Raw genomic sequence first — 22,696 nt, 5'->3', positions numbered from 1 at the left:
TCGGTTTGCTTACCACATTTAACTGAACACAACATTTGTTTTTACATCTCCATCAAAACTGTATTACATCATTGAAAAAAAAATGTTCTGCTATTGATGACAGGAGGGAGACATTTAGTTTTTTGAGGGCAAGGTCCTAATTAGAATGGAATGAAATTGAAAGCTTCTATTTTTAAATTCAGTAGTTTATTTCTGGTTTAGTACATTTATCAGATTTACTTTCTAATAAATCTTACTAAGGACAGTTAGAAGTAAACAGCTATGAGGATCTTTTGTCCATAGTAAAAGCATAGCAAAATGTATTATAATGTATTATGAGAGTATGGTAAAGCATAGGTAATCATGGTAATTGCTTATGGTAATGGTAAGTGTTTAAAGAGAACAAGGCAGGTGCAGTAATGTATTAATCGAATCCACCACTGGGCCCTTGCAAAAAGACAGCAACACAGCGTTTCTTTGGATTCACACACTAAATTATGCAAAATAATCTTAGTAAATGTCCAAAAAGTGTATTTTATATATGTTATGATTTGAGTGTCTATACTGGTAGTTTGGCTATATACATCTGCAACTTCACCATTGTGTTTTCAAACCTACAAAAACGTGTTGCAAACACAGCAGAGCATTAAAGTGAAAGCATGTAATCGATTATAGGAGACGGGATTATTAAATTGGACAGCAAATTGTTCTGATTCTTTTTCGCAAAACTCCAAAACTAAATTCTGTATTAAAAATAAAAAGCCTTATCAAGTCAAAAGATGTTTCAGATTGTATTCTTAGGCCCCTGTATTTGCATACAGCTCATACACTCATTCAATATTCAAGTTTGAATATAAGAGCTGATGTACTCATGCAACTTACTGCCTCCAGCAGCTTGTCACAAAAGCTCATCCATTGAAGCAACATCAGAACTGGTATACTCAAGTGTATGTCTGTATGAAGGAACATGTCAAGGGTTAGATAAAGACACAGAATGCCATAGTGCTGATCCTTTATAAAGATGTCAATCTGATCCATTATTAAAGACCCTTCTGTATTGTGCTCTAATTTAAACCATTATTTTTAGTGTTGCTCTATTGCAGATCTGAATGTAAGAAGCAGATCATGTCACTTGTACTGTAAAAAGATGCCCTCTTTTGAAGGCATTGTTGATGCTGCATCTTGTAGTACAACAGCCTTCGATATCGACAGCAGTTACAACTATGTAACAACTCACCCAGCTTTCCTTAAACATGGTCAAATAAATGGACAGAATATGCACAAAAAACAAAGTCCCTTTAGAAAATAACGTTAGCATGTTCTAAATACATATAATATACACAATCGCCTCTCCAGTAGCATCATGTACAATTTCACAATCGGTTTATACAAACGAGTTCGAGGAACAGTTGATTATCTACAGTTGTTCTTGCCTATTGAAGGGTACACAGTTCATACTTCAGCTGGTACTGAAAAGGTGCAGAGTCTACTGCCGTACTAAATTGTAATTTTGTATTTTTTTTAGCTTTGTTTAAAAAGTCACTGTGCTAGATTTCATTGTTTGGACAAAATCCGATTATAAAGCAGGTAGCCCATATTTGTTTGTATATTTTGTTGCCAGCATGTATCATATCACAGAATTTTGGTATGGCAACATACAGCACATTTTGAAAGTCTTTTGCAAGAAATGCCAATATATATATATATATATATATATATATATATATATATATATATATATATATATATATATATATTTGTAACCAATTAAATTCGGTTTGCTTAATAAGTGGAACATAAAGCAATTACAGATTCTGCAAGTATTTTAGTAGGGTATGGCCAATCATGCCAAGGCCTTCCTTGAATCCAGGCACTTCACACATCTTGCTTGCTGGGTTTCCGTTTTTTTTAAACTACGATGCTCTGTGTTTTCAGTGGGGTACAGCCAGACTGCCTTGGAGCTAATCTTCTCAGATCTCAGATGCTAAGCAAGGCTTGAGGTACCAAGGTACTTTGTATGTTGCTGAACTTACCAATCCCATGGCACTCTTTCAAGGAAGCATGACAGTGAAATTCATCGGCCACAACAGCAGTAAATTCAAGGCATCAGTAACATGAAAAAGTAGATACATCCATTGTGACATACAACCAGAGGCCGTCATAGACCCCCAGATTCTACTCCTCTCACTAGTGTGTGATAAAGTATGTCCAGAACACATTTTAGTTACAGTAGTTGGTATTGAATTCTCAACTAGACCGTCTGACTAGTCCAACTAAACCCACAAGCATGTTGCCACTCTGAGTCAAAGTTATGTGCTGAAAACTGAGTTGAATTGGCCACCAGTTGCAGTCACACATCTCTGATAGCTGACACATGTTTTTTGTTTATTCTAAATCTCAAGGTTTGCTACTTTTTTGGGCCAGTCTCAGTTCTTATCGTCAGCTCAGTACCCCTCATTACCATATCCATACACCCACCACCTGTCAGGGTCTGGGGTTTATTTTTAATTTAAATTTTTACATTTATTAAAAAATAACTTAAGAATTACAGACAGATTTTTCTCGTTTGCAGTTTTTTTTACAAGAAAAAAAAATCCAGATATTGTAGGGGGGGAGGGGGTGTGTGTGTGTGTGTAGGTGATGTGTTCAGCTATAGGGTCTGTAAAAAGTAATGGTACAAATCTGATACCCCTTTTCCACAGGCATGTCCGAGCCGTAAGGGCCACTGGCTATTTGTCAAGCCAAACGAGTTCCAAACCGTGAAACTCTGGCCTCACAACACATCTGAATGTGTCTCGTCGGGCCGAGCAGGGCCAGGGCGGGGTTAATGATTTTCAACAATACGCTGTGTCACTCAAAGCACTCGAGGAAGATGAACAACATGGCGTGCAGCAAGTCGGAGGAGAGAAAAGCACAGCCTTGGGAAGCTGAGGATGCTCAGTTGTATTCAGTAATATATGAAAACGAAGAAAACTCTAACCTCTGGATCCGCTATTCTCCGCTCAAAACAGCGCCTCTTAATACAGCATCATCTGCATGCGACTCGACATGTTCACTGTGTGTGGCGTGGCTCGGGCTCTGCAGTGGAAACACAACCAGGCTCCCTGGTGAGGCCCAGACGTGGCTCGGTAGTACAGTGCAATAGAGGTATTGATTCAGGAATGTACTATGTAAGTTAGTTCATAATTCACATGTATACTGCAGTATTCTGAAACTAAGCAAAAAGAGATATTCTACAGATATAAAAAATACATTTGATATTTTACTTGAAATCCAGCTGCTTCCGTACCATCACTCTACTAGCCGCTGTCACTGTTAGACAAGGAAGGTTAAGGACCATTAGGATGGAAACTAGGATGAATTCAATCAAAAATACAGTAGCTCTATATGATTTCCCTGTTCAGTGGCGCTTTTAATCAAACTTTCAAACCTACTGTAAGAGGACATTCCCTATGCTTACATGATTGAAAAACACATAAATGATAATATAAGGCCACTCAAAGGTGTAAATGAATACTAATCATGGCCCTGTCATAGTTTTATTAACAGTACATTACATCCTTTCATCAAATTCGAAAGTAGGATACTATTGGATGGATGTAATGCTTTAACTCTCTTGTACAATCAGAATGCCCAATGCTAAACTGAATAGTCATGTATACCCGCACATCCAATCAGGTTGCATATTGCTTCCAAGCCAGTGAAAATGCAGGACAAACCAAACGTCTTCAGTACCCTCTCAATGAGAATGCTTTGTCCTGGTCCTGAAGTCTTGTTTAAAGGGGTTTATAAACATCACAGTGATGTTGTGTGTCGTTTGCATGTGTGTTTGTGAGGGATGGAATTCTGGCCTGGTTACCGCACAGAGGAATGGGCCCGCTGTCTCTTTTGGAAAAGCCTTGGTCTGAATCTAGGGTCACGCTGCAGGCATGACTGTAGAGAAGTGGCTGCTGGGATAGAGTGTGCCTGTAGTGGGCGGGTGTTATCTGCGCCCCAGGAATCCTGGATGTCGATTGGCCACTCGGGTACAGGAGGCACAGCAGGCAGCTTTGTAGTAGTTGTACACACAGAGCCGGGCCTGGACCACCACGTTGCAGTTGAAATACTTGTCTCGGCAGTTCTCATCTGAAAGATACAAAGGTACCTTTATATCACTTAAAGCTAGTGCTGGGACAAACACAGGATTTTCAGGTTCAGATATTCTCTCATAATTTAAATATTCGTTCATTTTTCAAAAAGTAATACAAGTCATTATATTGCTTTGAACGCAGGCAGAGAGCATAGCAGCAGGGGCAGGGGGTGTGGCTGTAGCCCCTGTGTGTGTGCCTTTATTTTACAGCAAGACCTTACAATATGTAACACGTTAAAATAGAAAAACGACATGCTTGCCTTTTTTCTGTCCCATGAGATTCTAAAGCAGCACAACACGTTTTGTCCCAGATGGCTTTCCATAGAGACCACTATGTGTGCGCACGTATAATCTGGTTTGTTTACTTTTTGCTTCTAAAACCTTTAAATAGAGGCTCAAGATCTTCAGTGTTGATCCTGTGATATATCTCATGGGACAGAAAAAAGGCAAGCACGATGTTTTTTTATTTTATATTCAGCTCACATATCACACAGAGCTCTTTTTTATTTTTGTATCCGAATACATGTCAAAAAATATTCGTTTGAATATTGGGATCTTTGTTCCAGCACTACATAAAGCTCTAATCCCTCTTGCACAGACATTACAATATATTGGCTTGCCACAACATTTTGCATATAGAAAAACAGCAAAGTTAGAAAAAAGAGATCAGCTAAACATCAGCCACGCTCTAAAAAGGAGTTGTGTGCAAATGTAATACCTACAAAAGGAACAAGACACAAAAAGGGGGTCACCTAACCCCTGCTTTCATTGAGAAAACCAAGATTCTGAAATCTTGTAGGGGAGCACTTCTTTACGGGTATTAAAAACGGGGTGCCCAGTTAGAAAATAGAACGGCTGTATGACACTGTGCTGTTGAAGACATTCGTGCATATCATATGGTTACCTATGAATGCAAAATGAAAACTGAAAATGTCACATTTCAACAGTCGGTATTGGCACATTTTCTACTCACTCTAAACTTATTCAGGGAGACTAAGTTTTATTTCTGAGCAAGGTGTCTGAGTGGGCAACAGATATTGCAGTTGTGTTGAACACAATGAACATAGCGGGTTGTGTTTGAATTAAAATCGCATTTTATTTGCCGATTGTAGCTTTAAAGGTTTGTGAAATGTTTTTCTGGCTAACTGTTTGCAAATTACAGTGCATTTCATTCCTGCTGTATATATACTTCTGTGAATCAAACTATTTCTGAATATTCCACTAGAGGGCAACATGTGCTACAGTAAGAGTTGTGAGTCACCCAGTGCTTTACACTGTTTTTGAGAGGGTTAGTAGAAGATAACAGGGATGCGTGAGAACGGGTTTTGTTAACTAGAGGATAGGAAAGGCATGTGTTGGGGTCAAATGAAGAACAGGTGTCCCAGACAATACATGTCTTCAAGGGGTTTTAGCTAATGAAAACATTACATACATTTGAGCTGTCACGCACTTCTATTTGCTACATAAACTGGCGGTCAGAAAGATGAAACAGAATGACTTGGGGTGGGGCACTTATTTCCCATTTTATCCCACACAGACCCCTAACTTACTAAATCATTTTTGGTGTCCCTGAATAGCTAATCATATCCTCCTTTAAAACCTGTTAATGATCAAGCCAACTTACAAGTGCAGTGGTTCCCCTAAATATTATTTATTTTTAGGAATGCAGAACGATTAGGGGTGGAACTTTTATCACCCACAAGTGTAGTGGTACCCCAGATATTATGTACTGCCAACAGGGGCATCCGTTCTTCATTTTACCCCAAAAGATGACATGTGTCAAGAGTAATGCCATATTTGTACTGGTTTTGGCAGTCACCATTACAGCATCATGCTTTAGGGTACGATGAAGAACAACTGTCCCACAAAGTCATTCTGCATTGGTAGTAAATGGGTAATATTTGGGAGTACCACTTACCTGTGGGACAGAGATATTGTGCATTATCTATTCAGGGATACCAAGATGTTAAGTAAGCAAGGGGTGCTAAAAGACCAACCCTAGTCGTTCTACATTCATAAAAAAAATTATACCATTTTGGGGTAACACTGCACTTGTAAGATGCAGAACCAGTCTGCTTTACATTAATATCACACATTTTTTTGAAAGCGCCAATACATGTCTCAGCCTTAACTTAGTACCGGTGTAAATCTCAAAGCATGAAGTCATCTCAAAACCAAAAGGTCACATGACAATATGGCAGCCATCTTCAAGGCCCAGGTGAAGAATGATTTCCATATCACTGAAAATATGTCCGAATTTTCATAGGTTTATGACATCAAAAATATATATATCTTGCATCATGTGACAGGGTAGAGGCCCTGCACACTGGGGGAATGTGTTTTGTAATTGTTTAATTGTGTAATTGTTTTATTAATTTAATTAGCGACACCTGCTTGTAAGTAAGGCAGGTGGATATAAGCAGGTCTGAAATGTTTGGTTTCTGGCTGCGTTAAGGCTAACACTGAAGGACGCCTGGGTGGTCAGACCTGACAAGGTACTGTGTGTAACTTGTGTGTTGTGCGTGACGGGTAAACAGCATAGCTGTCCCGTATAGCTAAAAACAAAGAAAAGTTTAGTTTACCACTCCTGGAAGGAGTTAGACTTTTGTTTGATTTGTTTGAGGCTGTGTGGTCCAGTGGTTAAAGAAAAGGACTTGTAAACAGGAGGTCCCTGGTTCAAATCCTGTCTGACTCACTGTGTGACCCTGAGCAAGTCACTTAACCTCCTTGTGCTCTATCTTTCGGGAGAGACGTTGTTGTAAGTGACTCTGCAGCTGATGCATAGTTCACACACACTAGTCTCTGTAAGTCGCCTTGCATCAAAGCATCTGCTAAATAAACAAATAATAATTATTTATTTTGTACATAAATAAAGATATTTTATTTCCTACCAGTGGTTCTGGAGTGTTCATTTTTCACTAGAAGACAATGTTTAAAGGTCCTTCAAGTGACAAACTTACCCCGGTTTGTCACATATACTAGGTTAAAGAAAGATCAATTTCATGCCTTTGTTTCAGGTAATCCTTCACTTCCTAGGTGACTTGGGGTGGGGGAGCTGACTTGCTTCGCTGTCAGGACATACATTGACTGCTGAGGTGGAATGACATAGCAACTGCATGCAAATCGAGGAAATCTATTAATGATCCAGACAATTGTGAAAATCCACAACCGACTTCTGTGGAATTATTCAATTAGATAACCTTACAAGGGGAAATGTTGTGCTAAGAAGGGATATGCTTTGATGGGCTAAACGACCACTTCTGATTCCCAAACATTTCTTATATTTAGGAATAAAAGTCAGTTTATTGAGGAATGGAACTTCCTTCCAGAACAATTAAACCAGCTTGTAGAATGTAAAGCCAGTGCTGTCCTGGCTGACCCTTGTTGGCCAAACACCCTATTCACAGTGTTATGGATAATGTTACACAACCCCTGTACCCTTTCACATTCGGACTCAAAAAACGAATTGCGCATCCTGTTGCGCACATGGACCCAGCAGTCTCTGCCACTCACCTATCTCAGGTGCGCAGGGCTCGGTGTTACACGTCTCCCTCTCGTCAGGCCTGAGCTGGGCCTCACAGTGTTCACTGGTTGTCATGTCGTCAGAAAGACAACGCACCTCCCGGACCCGAAACCCGCCCTCGCACGACTTGGAGCACTGTGGAGGGAGAGAGAGAGGGCTCAGTTACCTTCAGAGCACCAAGATCATCTTACAATGTAATTTACCACACAATAATAGTAAAAGCATAGCGACGTGTAGTAAAGCAAGGGCATGGGCATTCTAAAGCACAGAGAGGTATAGAAAACCATGGTCAATTATGGCAAAAGCATAGGAAAATTATAATTGCAAAATGACTTGCAGTATATGTTATCACTGCACCGATTATATTAACAACTGGGTGTTGTGTGTTTATAAAACTCTTTAGCAAAGAGTTTAATTAAAAGGATATATAAAATACCCTTTTAACAGCGGCACAGCATGCTTGTGTTAGTCAAAATGTTAATGAATCTGGAGAACTCCCAATTTAAACATTAATGAGTTGTAACGAACACTGATGTGAAATGCTGGCTTAATCTGACCCAAAAAAGATTCAAACCGTATGAAGTAGAACAAAAGAGCGGCTTAAGGAGAAATGCATGATGGTTCTGAAGTCTGCTCTCTGTCAGACTATCTCTCTACAGCACTAGTGATGTAGTGCCATCAGGAGGTCAGCTGGACCGCACGGTACTTACCGAGCTCCAGTCTGTGTGGTACCACTTAGCGCCGCAGGCTTTAAGGGAGCAGGTTTGCTGGTTGAGTGGTCGTTCTAGAGAGGCACACTCAAAGGGCTGCAGGACTGTGAAGCTGTCCTCTGATTTCTGAAGACACACCACCTCTCTCTGCTGAGTGCCACTGCCACACTCTGCAGAACACTGGCCACCAGGAAACAAATGGTGTTATTATAGTCATGTATAAGAGAAAAGGGAATGTCCAGAGAGTTAACATAGGGAATCAGGTCACTATGTGCATCAGAAAAGGATAGTATAATTATAAAATGACCCCTACTGTCTAATGTCTCGCCCGGTGTTCTCTCTGCCTCGCTTCTCCCATGCACCTCCACTGCTCCGCTCACTCCACTGGCTCCCGATCACTGCTCGCATTCAGTTCAAGACTCTTGTACTCGCCTACAGATGCCTTGACCAGACTGCACCCAGCTACCTCCAGACCCTCATCTCTCCCTACACCCCCACTCGACCTCTCCGCTCCTCCTGCACTAGAAGACTGGCTGTACCTCCTCTATGCTCCCCTGCCTCCAGAGCCCGCTCCTTCTCCACCCTCGCCCCGCAGTAGTGGAATGACCTTCCTACAGATGTCAGGACTGCCCAGTCCCTGACCATCTTCCGGCGCCTCCTAAAGACTCACCTCTTCAGACAGCACCTGTAGAACTCCTCTTTTCCCTCTGGACACTTATGACTCTTCCTTAAATGCGCTTTACTTGCTCTTATCTGCTCCCTATTTTACTGCATTTAATCCTGTACTTCAGAGTACTGTAATCTGTCAAGTGTCATTTAATCTGTAGTATTTTGTATTTAATTATATCCTGATGTAACTATCACTGACACTGTTATCTGCTCCGTTACTGAATTGCTCTATCCACTCCTCCACCCTCACTCTGCTCTATCCACTCCTCCACCCTCACTCTACTCTATCCACTCCTCCACCCTCACTCTGCTCTATCCACTCCTCCACCCTCACTCTACTCTATCCACTCCTCCACCCTCACTCTGCTCTATCCACTCCTCTACCCTCACTCTGCTCTATCCACTCCTCCACCCTCACTCTGCTCTATCCACTCCACCCTCACTCTGCTCTATCCACTCCACCCTCACTCTGCTTTATCCACTCCTCCACTCTCACTGCTCTATCCACTCCACCCTCACTCTGCTCTATCCACTCCACCCTCACTCTGCTCTATCCACTCCTCCACCCTCACTCTGCTCTATCCACTCCACCCTCACTCTGCTTTATCCACTCCACCCTCACTCTGCTCTATCCACTCCTCCACCCTCACTCTGCTCTATCCACTCCACCCTCACTCTGCTCTATCCACTCCACCCTCACTCTGCTCTATCCACTCCACCCTCACTCTGCTTCATCCACTCCTCCACTCTCACTGCTCTATCCACTCCACCCTCACTCTGCTCTATCCACTCCACCCTCACTCTGCTCTATCCACTCCTCCACCCTCACTCTGCTCTATCCACTCCTCCACCCTCACTCTGCTTTATCCACTCCTCCACTCTCACTGCTCTATCCACTCCACCCTCACTCTGCTCTATCCACTCCTCCACCCTCACTCGGCTCTATCCACTCCTCCACCCTCACTCGGCTCTAGCACTGTCATAATCCATCCATTCTCAAGGCTCTTGCTCTCTTTTTGCAATTAACAGGATTCTTTTCATTTTACTTAAGAACACCAATATGCTTCAACAGGAAGCAGAAAATGTGAATATTTGGCACAAGTAATACCAAGCAGTGCATAAAAGCACAAGCATTGTCTTTAAATTGAACTAGTGTGATTACTGTAAAGATTAACTTGTTTTAAGTATGACGTCATAAGGCAAACCCAGGCATTGCGGTCCAGTGTTAGGTGGTGTAGTAGGCTCTGTTGGAGCGATGAGGGTAAACGAAGGTGCTCACCTGACTCCAGCTGCCTGCGAACCACTGCACTTGGCTCTCGCAGGGGCCGTTATTACACGCCATGGCATCTGCAGGGCGCTCGTGGCCACACCCTTCCAGGGGGAGGCTGCTTATGTGATTGGTCATGCACAGCACGGATCGGGACCTGACTCCGACCCCACAGTCCGCAGAACACTGCAGGGAGACAGAAATCAGAAACCATAGCAACAGATGTGACTTAACCATGGAAAGGAGCTGGGGGGTAGACTGCTTTCATAGGACTGAATTCCACCTTTAACCCCCCTAAATTTATCCTGTAATGTAAGCCCCTTTATGAAGTACGTTTATGCAGGGAAGCAGGAAAGTGTCTTCAGCCTCACACTTCGGGCCAATGGGAATACACTGAACACGTGAACACACAGTGACTCACAGATGGGACCAATCACAGGGCTAGGGTCACACAGCAACAGAGACAGAGTTAAACAACGGCAGAAAATACAGAGGGGGAAGGGAACGCAATTACAAACAACGGGAACGACATAAGACACACACACAACAAGTAAACACACATACACAGAAGTACAGTACAACACAAATGCAGACTGTTACACTATATTACTCTGACATACATCACTTTGATCTTTACAGTAAAAGGACTTAAATTGACTGTTGTTTTCTTAAATCGGTTGGACTGGTTAAAACCCAGAACTGTGAGCTATCAGCTTGACCCAGTGCTGGATTATGGTGGGCAACATATTTAATTTACTGGAGAGAGGATAACTGAACCCTGGTCACCCTAACAGAGTAACTAAATAAACTCAGGCCAGGAGAGGTTATTTCACTGTATGTGCTTGTGGCAGAGCAAGAGCTTTGCTTGTAAATAGTGTGGGTGTTTGTATGTGTTTTGGTAGTGGTTGGCAGTGATGGGGTTAATTCTTGTCCCTGACAAAAATATGTGAGAATGTGGCTGTTCCTAATGGAATAATTGGTGTTAATTGGGAACAGTCACATCCTATAAAAAGAGAGCCTGAAGCTCCATTAGGGAGACTACCAGGGACCTGGGAATAGAGAGGTTTGCTGAGAGAGAGAGAGAGAGAAATGTTCCTGTATTTTTATTTAAAAACTCACCGTGATAGTGCAAGACTTGGGTGAGGGATTTTCTGTTTCATTTGGTGTTCACGATTTGTTTTGTTTAACCTTTTTATTTTGCTGTGTTTTTTGTTTATAAGTTTGCTTTAAGAAAAATGAACTTGTCAGTTCTTCAGTCTAAGCAGTATCCACAATGGTTGGCATGCAAACAAATATTTACAAAACTACAAGAACAAACAGCATTTAAGGGCAAGACAGGGTTAAGAAACAGATGTATTTCTCATATGAACACAATTATAAAAATTTGAGAACTATTCTGCACATCATGCATGTTATTTACATGGCAATTCCATTAATCACCTTGCATTGTAGAGAACAAAGGAACAAGGTAAATTAGACAATCTTACCACCTGAGACTGAAGTGAAAGTGATTGAAATCAGTCCTGTTCTTCTCCATAAATAAAGTTATAGGAGGCTGTGTGGTCCAGTGGTTAAAGAAATGGGTTTATAACCAGGAGGTCCCCGGTTCAAAGCCCACCTCAGCCACTGACTCATTGTGTGACCCTGAGCAAGTCACTCAACCTCCTTGTGCTCCGTCTTTCGGGTGAAACGTAGTTGTGTCTCTGCAGCTGATGCATAGTTCACACACCCTAGTCTCTGTAAGTCACCTTGGATAGAGGCGTCTGCTAAATAAAGTAATAATAATAATATTGCGCTGCTCAGACACACGAAGAGCACCAGAAATGTTTACATTCTTCACACACAAAGATAAATTGGACAAAATAAATGTGTACTCTCCACTGCCAGATCTGCAGCTTGGTCTGTATCATGCCTATTGCACCGGCCAAATCTATCCCTCTGGGGCTACACACCCGCTACAAAACTGTCTCCAAGACTCTTTACAGAGGTTTATTAGGTAGCTTACATTTCAGCTGTAGCTATCTATCTATTTGTATCTATCAATCTATTTATACCTCTTGTGTTACTTGGTAACTTATTAGCTACAAAATGCATCTAATAAAATAGAACTGACTAGCTCACCATGATCATTTTTTTAACATTTATTTTCTGGTTACACTAAAAAGAAAAATAGCATCTATATTAAAAACTGAACACAATACTGTTAGTCTCATGGGGCAGGACTCCTGTGGGTCCCCCCTGAAGAAATGACAGTAATAGTCATTTCTTCAGGGGTAATCACTTAAATCCTCCACGTCTTTCCACCGTCACGTCTCTGAGCCAAAACATAGATGTATATATTATGGACTTGCATGTAAGAGTGGTGTACAGCGAAATCTTTGTGTGGGAATGCACAGTAAATGCATGGCACAGGCATGGAAAAAGCAAGGGAAAGTGCACATATACAACTTAAAGAGCAGCAAGTCAAGTAAACGGTTAACCTTTAGACCAACACGTTTGGTGTGATGATCAGCAGGATTAAAGGATCTCCTTTGCATGGTAGAAGTACTGCACTAACACTAAGCACACCTGTGCTGTCTAAGTAAAACACAGATACTTTAGGAGAGCATGCTGTGATTTAATATATGTAGAAAATATGCTGAAATAAACCTGCACAAGCAATGCATGCGGAAATGCAATGTACCCCACTAAGGAGGGATAGGTTGCACTGTAATGAGAGCACCTGTGTCAAAACCAGTAGAGCAGACACACACCCATTGTCCTTTTACAAGTTCATACAGTTTAGTTTGATAGGGAGATAGACTGAGGGACCTATTTTCCCATTATTATTACCAACCCTAATTGATAAATAAGGGTCCATTAAATGAATTGAAAAATGGAGGATATAAAAACTGTCCCTGCTTAAAATGTTTTTGATAAGACCCTTCTTGACTTCGTTTTATTTTAAGAGGCTTGGCTTAACAGAAACACAGCATACTGTACAATTATTTATGAATGCCTGTGCTCATCACTTCCTTTACAAACTCACAGTTTGAGCTAACGTCTGCCGGAAAGGGCTGCAATAAATCCCCTCACTGACATTCTGTAAATATCTCAATAAACAAAAGAAACACAACTCCATCTCTCAAACCCCACCACTTTTCCACTTAAGAGACATCCATTCTACTGTAGATTTTGGCAAAGGGAGTGTTTTGGCTACACTGTGAAGGAGCTGACCCTCCTTCCTTAACTTGACCACAGTTATACATAAATTCCCGGCTGAGCTCTTTAGATTTGGCCAATGCGTTCGACTCCGAAGACATGCAGCCAGCTCTTCCTTCCATTGGATAAATGGACCAACCCCATACCATCCCAGACACTAACCATGTTATGTACTTTACAGGTACATCTATTTGTCTGATGCCTCCAATCACCTGAACACATTGTTCATTGGATTTAATGTTATTTTGGATTATCCATGTATTATCTAAGCACAACTATGGTTACTAAGACAACTAAACTCTCCTTCCAGCATTAGTCATTTCTCAATGTTAGTTAAAAAATATCCATACCACAAAAGCTATGGTATTGCCTACTACTAGGACTACTATGACTACTAGCAAATAATAATAGTGAACTGCATATTAAAGAGGGACCTATTACTTGTGCTACTTGTAATTTACAGTCTGACTGTCCCAGATTATAAACATTTTGTGTGTTAAAAAAGGATTTTTAAAATACTTATAGTATATCAGTATCTCTATGTCTTAACCATTTATAAGAGATGTTTTATTGCTTAGCAAAATATGTATGTGTTTATTACACTCCGTCAGGGCTACTGAATGAAAAAAAAAACAGTAGCTTACATGATTATTGATATACAGTTAAATCATTTTTATTGAAACTGTTCCAAGGAACATTGAACAGTTTCTATAGTGCAATTTATCATGGAGGGAATACTGCTTGGCTAGGCCCAAATCATGATGCCATAACCTAATTACAGGAGCTTTACATTGCTTCTATGTAGCTCAGGTTTGTATCATTTTTATTTGATAAAAACCCAACCCAAAAAGGTTCATAATGACTGGAAAATACAAGATGATGCAATAGACCACTATAATTTAAGCCAGGTTTTGTCATGGATAGTTTGTTCTCCATTGATTCAAACCCTGGAAACCACACAGTGACCCTGCAGCCCTAAGGACGAGTAAGTCCAGGCCAGTCTCTCTGCTGCTCTGAAGGACAGCACTATTCCCCTCTAACTGAGGCTGTAATGACTTTCTTCCTCGCTGCCTCTCTCTACTGGAACTGTGTCCCAGGATCACTGCTTCTCCAAAGAGACAGAAATGAAGAGCAACTGTTGAACTACCTTGTGTGCAGAGTTCTCTTCTATGGAGCTATTTGACAGCACAGGCCTAGTATTATAGGATGGCATGGGCCATCTTTCAAAAGAGCTGCTGCAATAACCGATATCAGTATAATCTTATACCATGGCTGCTTATCATTCTGGTGACATGTTATGAGAATCTTTTTTTAATCATTATCATTATTAATAATCTGAAAGTCTGACCAAAACAAGGCAATGCCTGAAACGGTTTATGAGGTATGCCTAAAGATTAGCACCAGTCTATACACTTCATTCTCAGCTCTCCTGCACCTTAATAATGAGCACCTCTAAATCCTCCATTCTCAACTCTCAAGACCTGTCACTCAGAGCAGTAAAACCTAGAACAAAGAAGCCAGTCATTTTTAAATACAGAAAAAAGTCCAACTTAAAAAAAGAAAAAGAAATGGAAGCCTAGCGCCAGCATCTGTAGAAGTCATTTGCAGCTCGTGCTCCCTGTAATTTACAGCCTGGCTGTCCCAGATTGTATAAATGTACTCCTCACAATTTGTGGCTGCCATACCCCTGACTGCCATGATAATCCTGGCTCAGGGTCTTCCCATCTGAATCCCTTTCCTGACTGCAGTGCCAGTGCTCCTGCCAAAGCAAACCACACTGAGCCCAACAGAACAGCACCGCCCCACCTCAGTCCAGGGACTCCTCCTTTCTCAATCCAGCAGGCTCTGTGTCTGGGTAAGGGAGCAGTTAAGTCTCCATGCCCATCCTGTCCCTGGTCTCTATTTGTATCCTTTTATGCCTAGTGTTCATTGCACTGAATTACTGCTGAGGACTATAACTGAGACCACAATACAGTAGATCTCTAAAGCAATTATTATTCTTGTTCTGCAAGGTGGTAGGGGGTTACATGTCCTTCCATGGGGCCAGGTGACCAAGGCTTTACATTTAAAAGAGGAAGGCACATAGTAGTCTCTTGTCTTGCTTAACCCCTGTCTCAGTGGCGTTACCACTCATGTGTAACAGGAGACACTGTTACTCGACATTGAAAAGTCAATCAAACCCGTCTTTAGAATTGGCTCATGGTACTGTTTTGTTGATGGAGACTGTGATGCCCATTTTCCTGCACTGTACAGAAATACGAATGTTGATGCTGTTTTAATTGTGATCATGCTGATGATCATGGTCTGGAGTTAAATTGCGCAACATCGTATGTATGCTGTGTAAATTATGTGGCCAAAGGTGTGTTAGTTTTGGAAAAAAAAATATTAGCATAATTTGGTTCACAGTTTGTTCCCAAAGCTGTTTCTTTGGCTTTTGAGCTCGAGTTGATTCTTGGTGTTGAAGTGGAAAAAAACACACTGAGCAATTACTGGGTGTGTCTATCAAGGTTATCACAATGTGCTGACAGAATCTATACTATCAGCATGTGGATTGATGTGTGTACACTGGCCATGTCCTGTGTGGACCCTCAGGTATATTTTCAATTTTGTACCACGAACTGCACCAATTAACCATTCGAATGGCATGCATAAATAAAACAGATTTAATTGCTAAACTATTGCATGTTTGAAACCAAACCATTTTTTTGTTCAAGTGGACTCTGTCATTTTGAAACAAGAAATATACAAAACCTCTTTACCCAATTGAATTTACACAAAAAAATAATGCTTATTTTCAGGGATTTTGAACTGTTCAGACACAGGGAATGCTGAGATGTACTTGGATAACTCTTGGTATTAATTAGTATATTGCAGACTTCCTTACCCTGTTCCCCCACTCTGTGAAGAACCAGCTCTTTGCGCAGGGCCCCATGTCACAGTTCTCAATGTCGTTGGGCCTCAGCTTCATGTTGCACTCTTCGTCGTCCACAAAGTCTCCCACGTTACTGACACAGCGCACCTCCCGCGAGCGCTGACCCACACCGCAGGGCACCGCGCACTGAGGAGGGAGCCAAACACTCACACACTGAACTTTAACCCTTTCACTGGCATGCACTTTTCTTTTGTTATACCGGTATTTGAAAATTCATCAAAATAATTGTAATATATATATATATATATATATATATATATATATATATATATATATATATATATATATATATATATATATACAGTATATATATATTAATCTGACTACAGGCAACATCAATAAAAAAAGGGAGTTAACTTAGTCTTGCCCCTTTGTATAGATATAACATCTGGCTGTTTGCAGTTTGGACAAATTCCCTTGTTCATCTCAATCTCTACAAGTATCATTTTGCTTCTTCAAGAAGAACAAGAACAGTTTTTGACAATCTGAGTCAAATACTCTCAAAGTCACCAACGTCTCTATTTACCATCTGCAAAACATTGCTAAGCTTAGGTCATTCCTCACATTGTTTGATACTAAGAAACTAATTCATGCTTTTGTGTTATCCTGGCTTGACTACTGCAATGCTCTATTCACTGGGCTCCTGGGTCATGCCATAACTCATCTGCAGCTTCTACAAAACACAGCTGCTTGGGTTCTCAGCAGAACAAAGAAAAGAGACCATGTAACTCCCAGTAAAGTTTAGCGTTGATTTTAAAAGGTGACTTTGGACTTATAAAGCACTTAAAGGTATGGTACCAGATCATATAAAGGAGCTTGTATTCACATGTATACTCCCATGTGATTTAAGGTCACCTGATGCGGTCTGCTCTGCCTCTCACAAGTATACACAAAAAGGAAGGGAGGCAGAGCTTGCAGTTACTATGCTCCCAGATTGTGTTATGCATTACCACCTCATAGCAGAAGTGCTGCATCAGTTCATGGTTTTACATCCAAATTAAAAACATATGTTTACAGTTTAGCTTCTTTTAAATACATTTGTAAACTGTGTTTCAAAATGTGCACACCTCTTTCTTTTTACTTTTGTATGTTTTATCTTTTTACTCTATTTCTCTATACCGATCTGTTTTATTTGGACTTTCTTTTGCTTTGTCTTGAGATGGACGGTTTGATTACATTTTGATCAAAACTGATTACATTTTGTTTGAGCTTTCTTTTCCCAATCTATCAACAGATAGTAATACATGTGGTGCTTGGATCTGCACAGAACTGTAACTAGAATGGCGGTCAAACTGGGATTGTGGTGGCGATAGCCTAGTTTTCCCATAAAGTTTGGTCCTGTATAAGGAGTCACAACAGTTTCACCACCCATTCTAAATTGGCAGGATTAACAGCTGAGCTATATCTGAACCCAGGCCTCCAGGAGTGGGGAAGTAATGGGATGATGCCAGGAAAACCCTACCAACATGCTTGCAAATCCATAAAGAAATAGAAACAGTCACTCAAAAAAATCCAGCATCGCTAATACCTACACAGTACTACTACAGTGTACCATTATTAAATAAAGAGTGCTTTGGAAGATTGTCTACAGTAATTAATGGGTGTTAACTCACCGAGCTCCATTCGGTGCGGATCTGCCACTCGCTGCAGATCTTGAGCTGGCAGGTGCTGGTGGTTTCGGGCTTCTCCAGGTGCTGGCAGCGGTTTGGCTGCACGGTCAGGGTGCGGTTTGCGTAGACCTGCCGGCACAGAACCTGCCTGTGCTGCATCCCCAAGCCACAGGTCTTACTGCACTCGGACCACTCGCCGATGTCCCAGCTGTCAAACAATCAAGGACAAAGCTAACAAAATAATTCCTTACATTTTCCACGTATAGTTCCTATGCATGTCCATACACTATATGGGCCTCAAATGAAAAAGTGAAACAGTGAAAACAGTAAATTGTTTAAGTAAATACAGTAAAATATAGTGCTTTTACTGGCAACATGGCCTAACAGTGAGTTATAGGAGAAGCACTAAGTCACTCATAACAGCAGTTCGAGGAATAGTTGTCAATGTTAGGTTTAAACTTTGTTCTGTAGACTGAGTACCACCAGGCCACGTAATTCCAAATCAATGTGCGTAAAATGTATTTATAGTATAGGTTTGATGGCTTTTACAATACTTTATATTATTATTATTTATTAGCAGACGCCCTTATCCAGAGCGACTTACAATTGTTACAAGATATCACATTATTTTTACGTACAATTACCCATTTATACAGTTGGGTTTTTACTGGAGCAATTTAGGTAAAGTACCTTGCTCAAGGGTACAGCAGCAGTGTCCCCTACCAGGGAGTGAACCCACAACCCTCCAGTCAAGAGGCCAGAGCCCTAACCACTACTCCACAGTTTAGTACTTAGCAAGAAGTACTAAATGGTAAGGCAGGTGTCAGCAGTTGTAAGTTGTAAAAACATCCATGGTTACTGTAAGTGTAAACTCATTTTGTGAACCCCACGGCCCTATGAATGTTAAATAAAAGAGTCAATTGATTCTCACAAGGCAGGACAGGCTTGGACATTGCAGGGCTCTTCCTCAGCGCTGGGCTTGGACCCGCTGTCACACAGGCCGTCTGACACCTCCTCATGGCTCACTCTGTGTACGCAGCGGAAGATCACAAACCGGGAGCCTACAGGAGAGAGACAGAGAACAGGTACATTGAAGCAGAAAGTACAGCAGTGTAGCCTGGGAGCCAGAGCATCATCAAGCATGCGGGGCACTGCTGTCTAGTGTATAATTCATTCAGAGCCTCAGGACAGCAACGTTTCAGGACGCTGCTTTCTAGTATTGATCATAGGGCATCTCCAATACCAGATATTGAGGTTGCATTTCCTACCTCTACCACAGGTGGCAGTGCACTCGGTGGTGCCGGCCTGTTTCCAGTTGTAGTCCCGCTGCCTCCTGGGTGGGGGGGCTGCAGGGACATGGCTTTCGGGGTTCCTGCCTGGATAATCCCCCCCGCCCTGGCTGTGTGGGTTCTCATACTCTTCTCTGTTGGGGTTGCTGCTGTCCGACACCCCTAGCTGACCGTTTAGGGGGTCCCCTGGTTAGTAGAGACATCGTACAGTCAAATCAAGGAATTTCTCCTGTTTTCAATGTTATCACAGAATGTGAACTCAAAACTCACTCCTCAGTAATATAACTTAATGGGTTACAGAACACCTTGCAGTGTTTCCAACAGACAATTGCTTTCACGTAATCTGAAGTTAAATCACAACAAAATGATTCTATGTAGTGATGGTCAAGTGGGGCAGACATGATCTCACCAAGCAATGTGTCTGTATGTATAAGGTAGTGACATGGAGAAGACTGCTTTATCATTATAGAAATGGTCTGCTATAAGTTTAAGATTCTGGATCCTTCTATGTAAAATACACATATTGATTTCAGAAACATCCTAAACGCAATCATGTAGCTGTCTGAATGTGATGTGCTATTCAAAAATGTTTTGTGAAGAAAAAGTACTCCTTGGTTATGACAGCTTCTACAAGCACTGAATAGTCAACTAGAAAAGTGACAACTGACCTGAGAAACTGGTAGTCACTAATCGTACCTTTCACTATCAAAACAGCAGAGCAGCATTTTACCACCGGCAAAACTACAAACTTAATAAAAATAGTTGTGTGTGTTTAAAGGGTATACTAGTAGTGAACTAGCAACGGCAGTATTTATATTGTATTCAGCAGTTTGAATTAAAAGGGGTTTGGATAGACAGAATGAGGAAGAGCATACATGACATTTTAGAACATTAATAAAAGATTTGATGCCATTTTTAAATATTGTGCACAGACAGCAAAGTACATTCAAATAGATGACCAGACACCATCAAATACATGACTATAGTCGACTGATTTTCCCTTGACTATTCCACATTCTACCCCTACCTTCTACACAGCTTAAATGTAAGTTGCCCACAAAGACACTGCTCAAGTGAGTGCAGTGTCTTTCCCTGGGTGTTGATACTCACCAGGCCTCCTGTCGGCAGGGAGCTGGGAGCTGATAAGATTCTCTACTGGCAGAATAAATTCGTAGTGGACCCCAGGGTTTGGCTGCTGATATATCATCTGGAAAGCAAACACAATACTAGATAACCAGGACCCTGATCCAAGTGGGTAGACGCCAAATGTGTTCATGTTTCATGAGACCTATGTCACTAATAAAAGTGCACAACAGGTACGATTTATGGAATTATTTTGTTAGCTACAATTACTTTTGCTATGTTAGTCCACTTTTCAGTATTGCGATGGTTTGCTTTTAATTAATTTTTTTATTACTGGTTGTCACACGTTTTTGAAACCATATACTGTGTGAGGAATACAATATTAGAAATGGTGCTTCACAAATGAAAAAAGCTACAGAATCATTTATTTGCAAAAAGGATGGCCATTCCAAGTTATACAACACATTGAAAGATTTGGCAGTTTAAAAACTACATGAAGTTTCAATGGATAGATCTTGAAAATATGTTGTTCCTAAGGTTTTAAACATTAGGGCCAGTATCACATGCACTCATGTTAGTAGACAGGGGCATTCTTTAGAGATTTACCAGGAACCAGGAATGACCGATTTCTAAATGTAGTCATTGTGAAAGATTAAGGACAAGCTCCTCAGTCCTATCCACATTGTATGGCTGGGTTTGTGATGTGCACTACACTGCTGCCAAAGACCATCAAAATCATTTCACCAGATTCAAACCCAGGCACAAGCTAGCTACACCACTTAGTCCCCTGGTATTTCTCTTTGTACTTCTATGCTTTTCAGCTGCATATTACAGTCAGTAACTTTCCATAATAAAAGGGTGTCCATTGGTCAGCCCGTTGCTGAGGGGGTAGTTCTGAACTACTGAGGCCTGGATACTCACGTAGACGTCAGCGATCTCGTTGGTGGGCCCCTCAGCGATGAAGGACTCCCCAGCCGTGCTGCTGATCTCATTGGGGCGCCGGTAGGTGAACATTGTGCCCACACCCTCGTACTTCCCTGGCCGATCAATTGCCCAGTTCCCGTTGATAATGGAGCGCCCAGACCGAGTGCGCAGTGCTGCCGTGAGAAGAGAAAAGAGAGAGAGAGAGCAATTTAATTGAGCAGATCAGCTTTTAGCTCAACAAACAAGTCACTGTTCTTGCTTCAACCTTTTCAGGTGCCATGTCAAGAGCAATTATCATTCTATAGTGTTTTCTTCATAAAATAAGCTAAACATGATCTCTTAGTAGTTTGTAGCAGTGTCAGTAAAAATACTAGAAGCTAAATAATGTAAAGGACACATTTTTGACTAGAAGTCTTTTTCAATATCTACTGCATTGTCATGGAATTTATGTAGCTTATTTCAGTATTTCTAAAACTGTATGATGGTTGGGATATTTCACGTGCCACTGTTTAGATAAGCTGACTAGCCTCTCAGATGCCACATCTCTGAGAAAACCTATGCATATAAGAGATAACTAATCCCAGTTTAGCACCAATAGAAATCAAAACCAAGGGAAGAAATACAAACCTCTGTGACTGGTAGTCAGCTGAGTAAATAGGTTTCAGGGGAAGTTCTTTCCCCAGCTGTCAGCTAATTTGGTCAGTTTATTTGTAAGGACTTGTGATCCCAGGACAATTGCCTTTGGGGCAAAGAGTTTTATTTCAAAGTATGGATCAGATTATGAAATCAGCAAGGGCACTGTAGTAAAAGCGTTCGGAAGAGCCAACAGATTCCATTCAGTCTTTCCTTGTAGATTTGAACTTGTTCCTTTCAAATGGATGTCACTGTGTCAAAACCATCTGGCCACCCACAAATCAACTAGATGGTGTAAAAAATATGCTTTGGCCACCCCTTCAAGAAAGTCCTTGGAATAAGTAAAATCAATAAACTAATTCCAGTATAAACTCACAATACTGTGTGACGAAGTATGACCAGTAAAATGACATCCAAATATATTGCCTTTTATTATTTATTATTATTATTATTTATTTATTATTACACTATGTAACACAATTTTTGTTCCTGGGTAGTAAGTGTTATTTCCTGATTGCTTATGCCTCAAAAGTATAGAAAATGGCTATTATTCTAACTTTTTGGTATACAGACAATTGTGTAATGGATCAAGCTTGTTTTTGGAAGGCAGTAACCACCAGATGAAGCTGTAACATCTAAAACATTAAGAAACAATGTTCTCCTTGTTCCCAGGATTGTCAAACTCCAGATAAAGAGGTCTCCCCTTCTATGAACCCACAGCAATGGGTAGAGATCTCTGTCTTAAAC

General features: G+C 41.1%; 1 protein-coding gene across 2 annotated transcripts in view; it reads right to left on the bottom strand.

Annotated features, from left to right (window-relative positions):
• Positions 1-1,725: 1,725 nt before the first annotated feature.
• Positions 1,726-22,696, bottom strand: part of LOC117963175 (thrombospondin type-1 domain-containing protein 4-like) — a 154,515-nt gene continuing 133,544 nt past the window's right edge. The window contains exons 9-18 of one of the 2 annotated variants that reach the window (XM_058994888.1): positions 21,314-21,489; positions 20,420-20,516; positions 19,289-19,495; positions 18,952-19,081; positions 18,024-18,228; positions 16,363-16,536; positions 10,290-10,463; positions 8,342-8,521; positions 7,622-7,766; positions 1,726-4,104 (exon numbers count right to left, since the gene is read on the bottom strand). In XM_058994888.1, coding sequence (XP_058850871.1) covers positions 3,962-4,104; positions 7,622-7,766; positions 8,342-8,521; positions 10,290-10,463; positions 16,363-16,536; positions 18,024-18,228; positions 18,952-19,081; positions 19,289-19,495; positions 20,420-20,516; positions 21,314-21,489 — 1,631 coding nt within the window. In that variant the 3' untranslated portion in view covers positions 1,726-3,961. The remainder of the gene's footprint in view (positions 4,105-7,621; positions 7,767-8,341; positions 8,522-10,289; positions 10,464-16,362; positions 16,537-18,023; positions 18,229-18,951; positions 19,082-19,288; positions 19,496-20,419; positions 20,517-21,313; positions 21,490-22,696) is intronic. The other variant, XM_058994889.1, reaches the window with a different exon arrangement.

Source organism: Acipenser ruthenus, chromosome 21 (genome assembly GCF_902713425.1).
Source record: "Acipenser ruthenus chromosome 21, fAciRut3.2 maternal haplotype, whole genome shotgun sequence".
NCBI lineage: Eukaryota > Metazoa > Chordata > Actinopteri > Acipenseriformes > Acipenseridae > Acipenser > Acipenser ruthenus.
The sequence above is the reverse complement of the archived record's forward strand: the minus strand, read 5'-3'. Positions and strand labels throughout refer to the sequence as shown.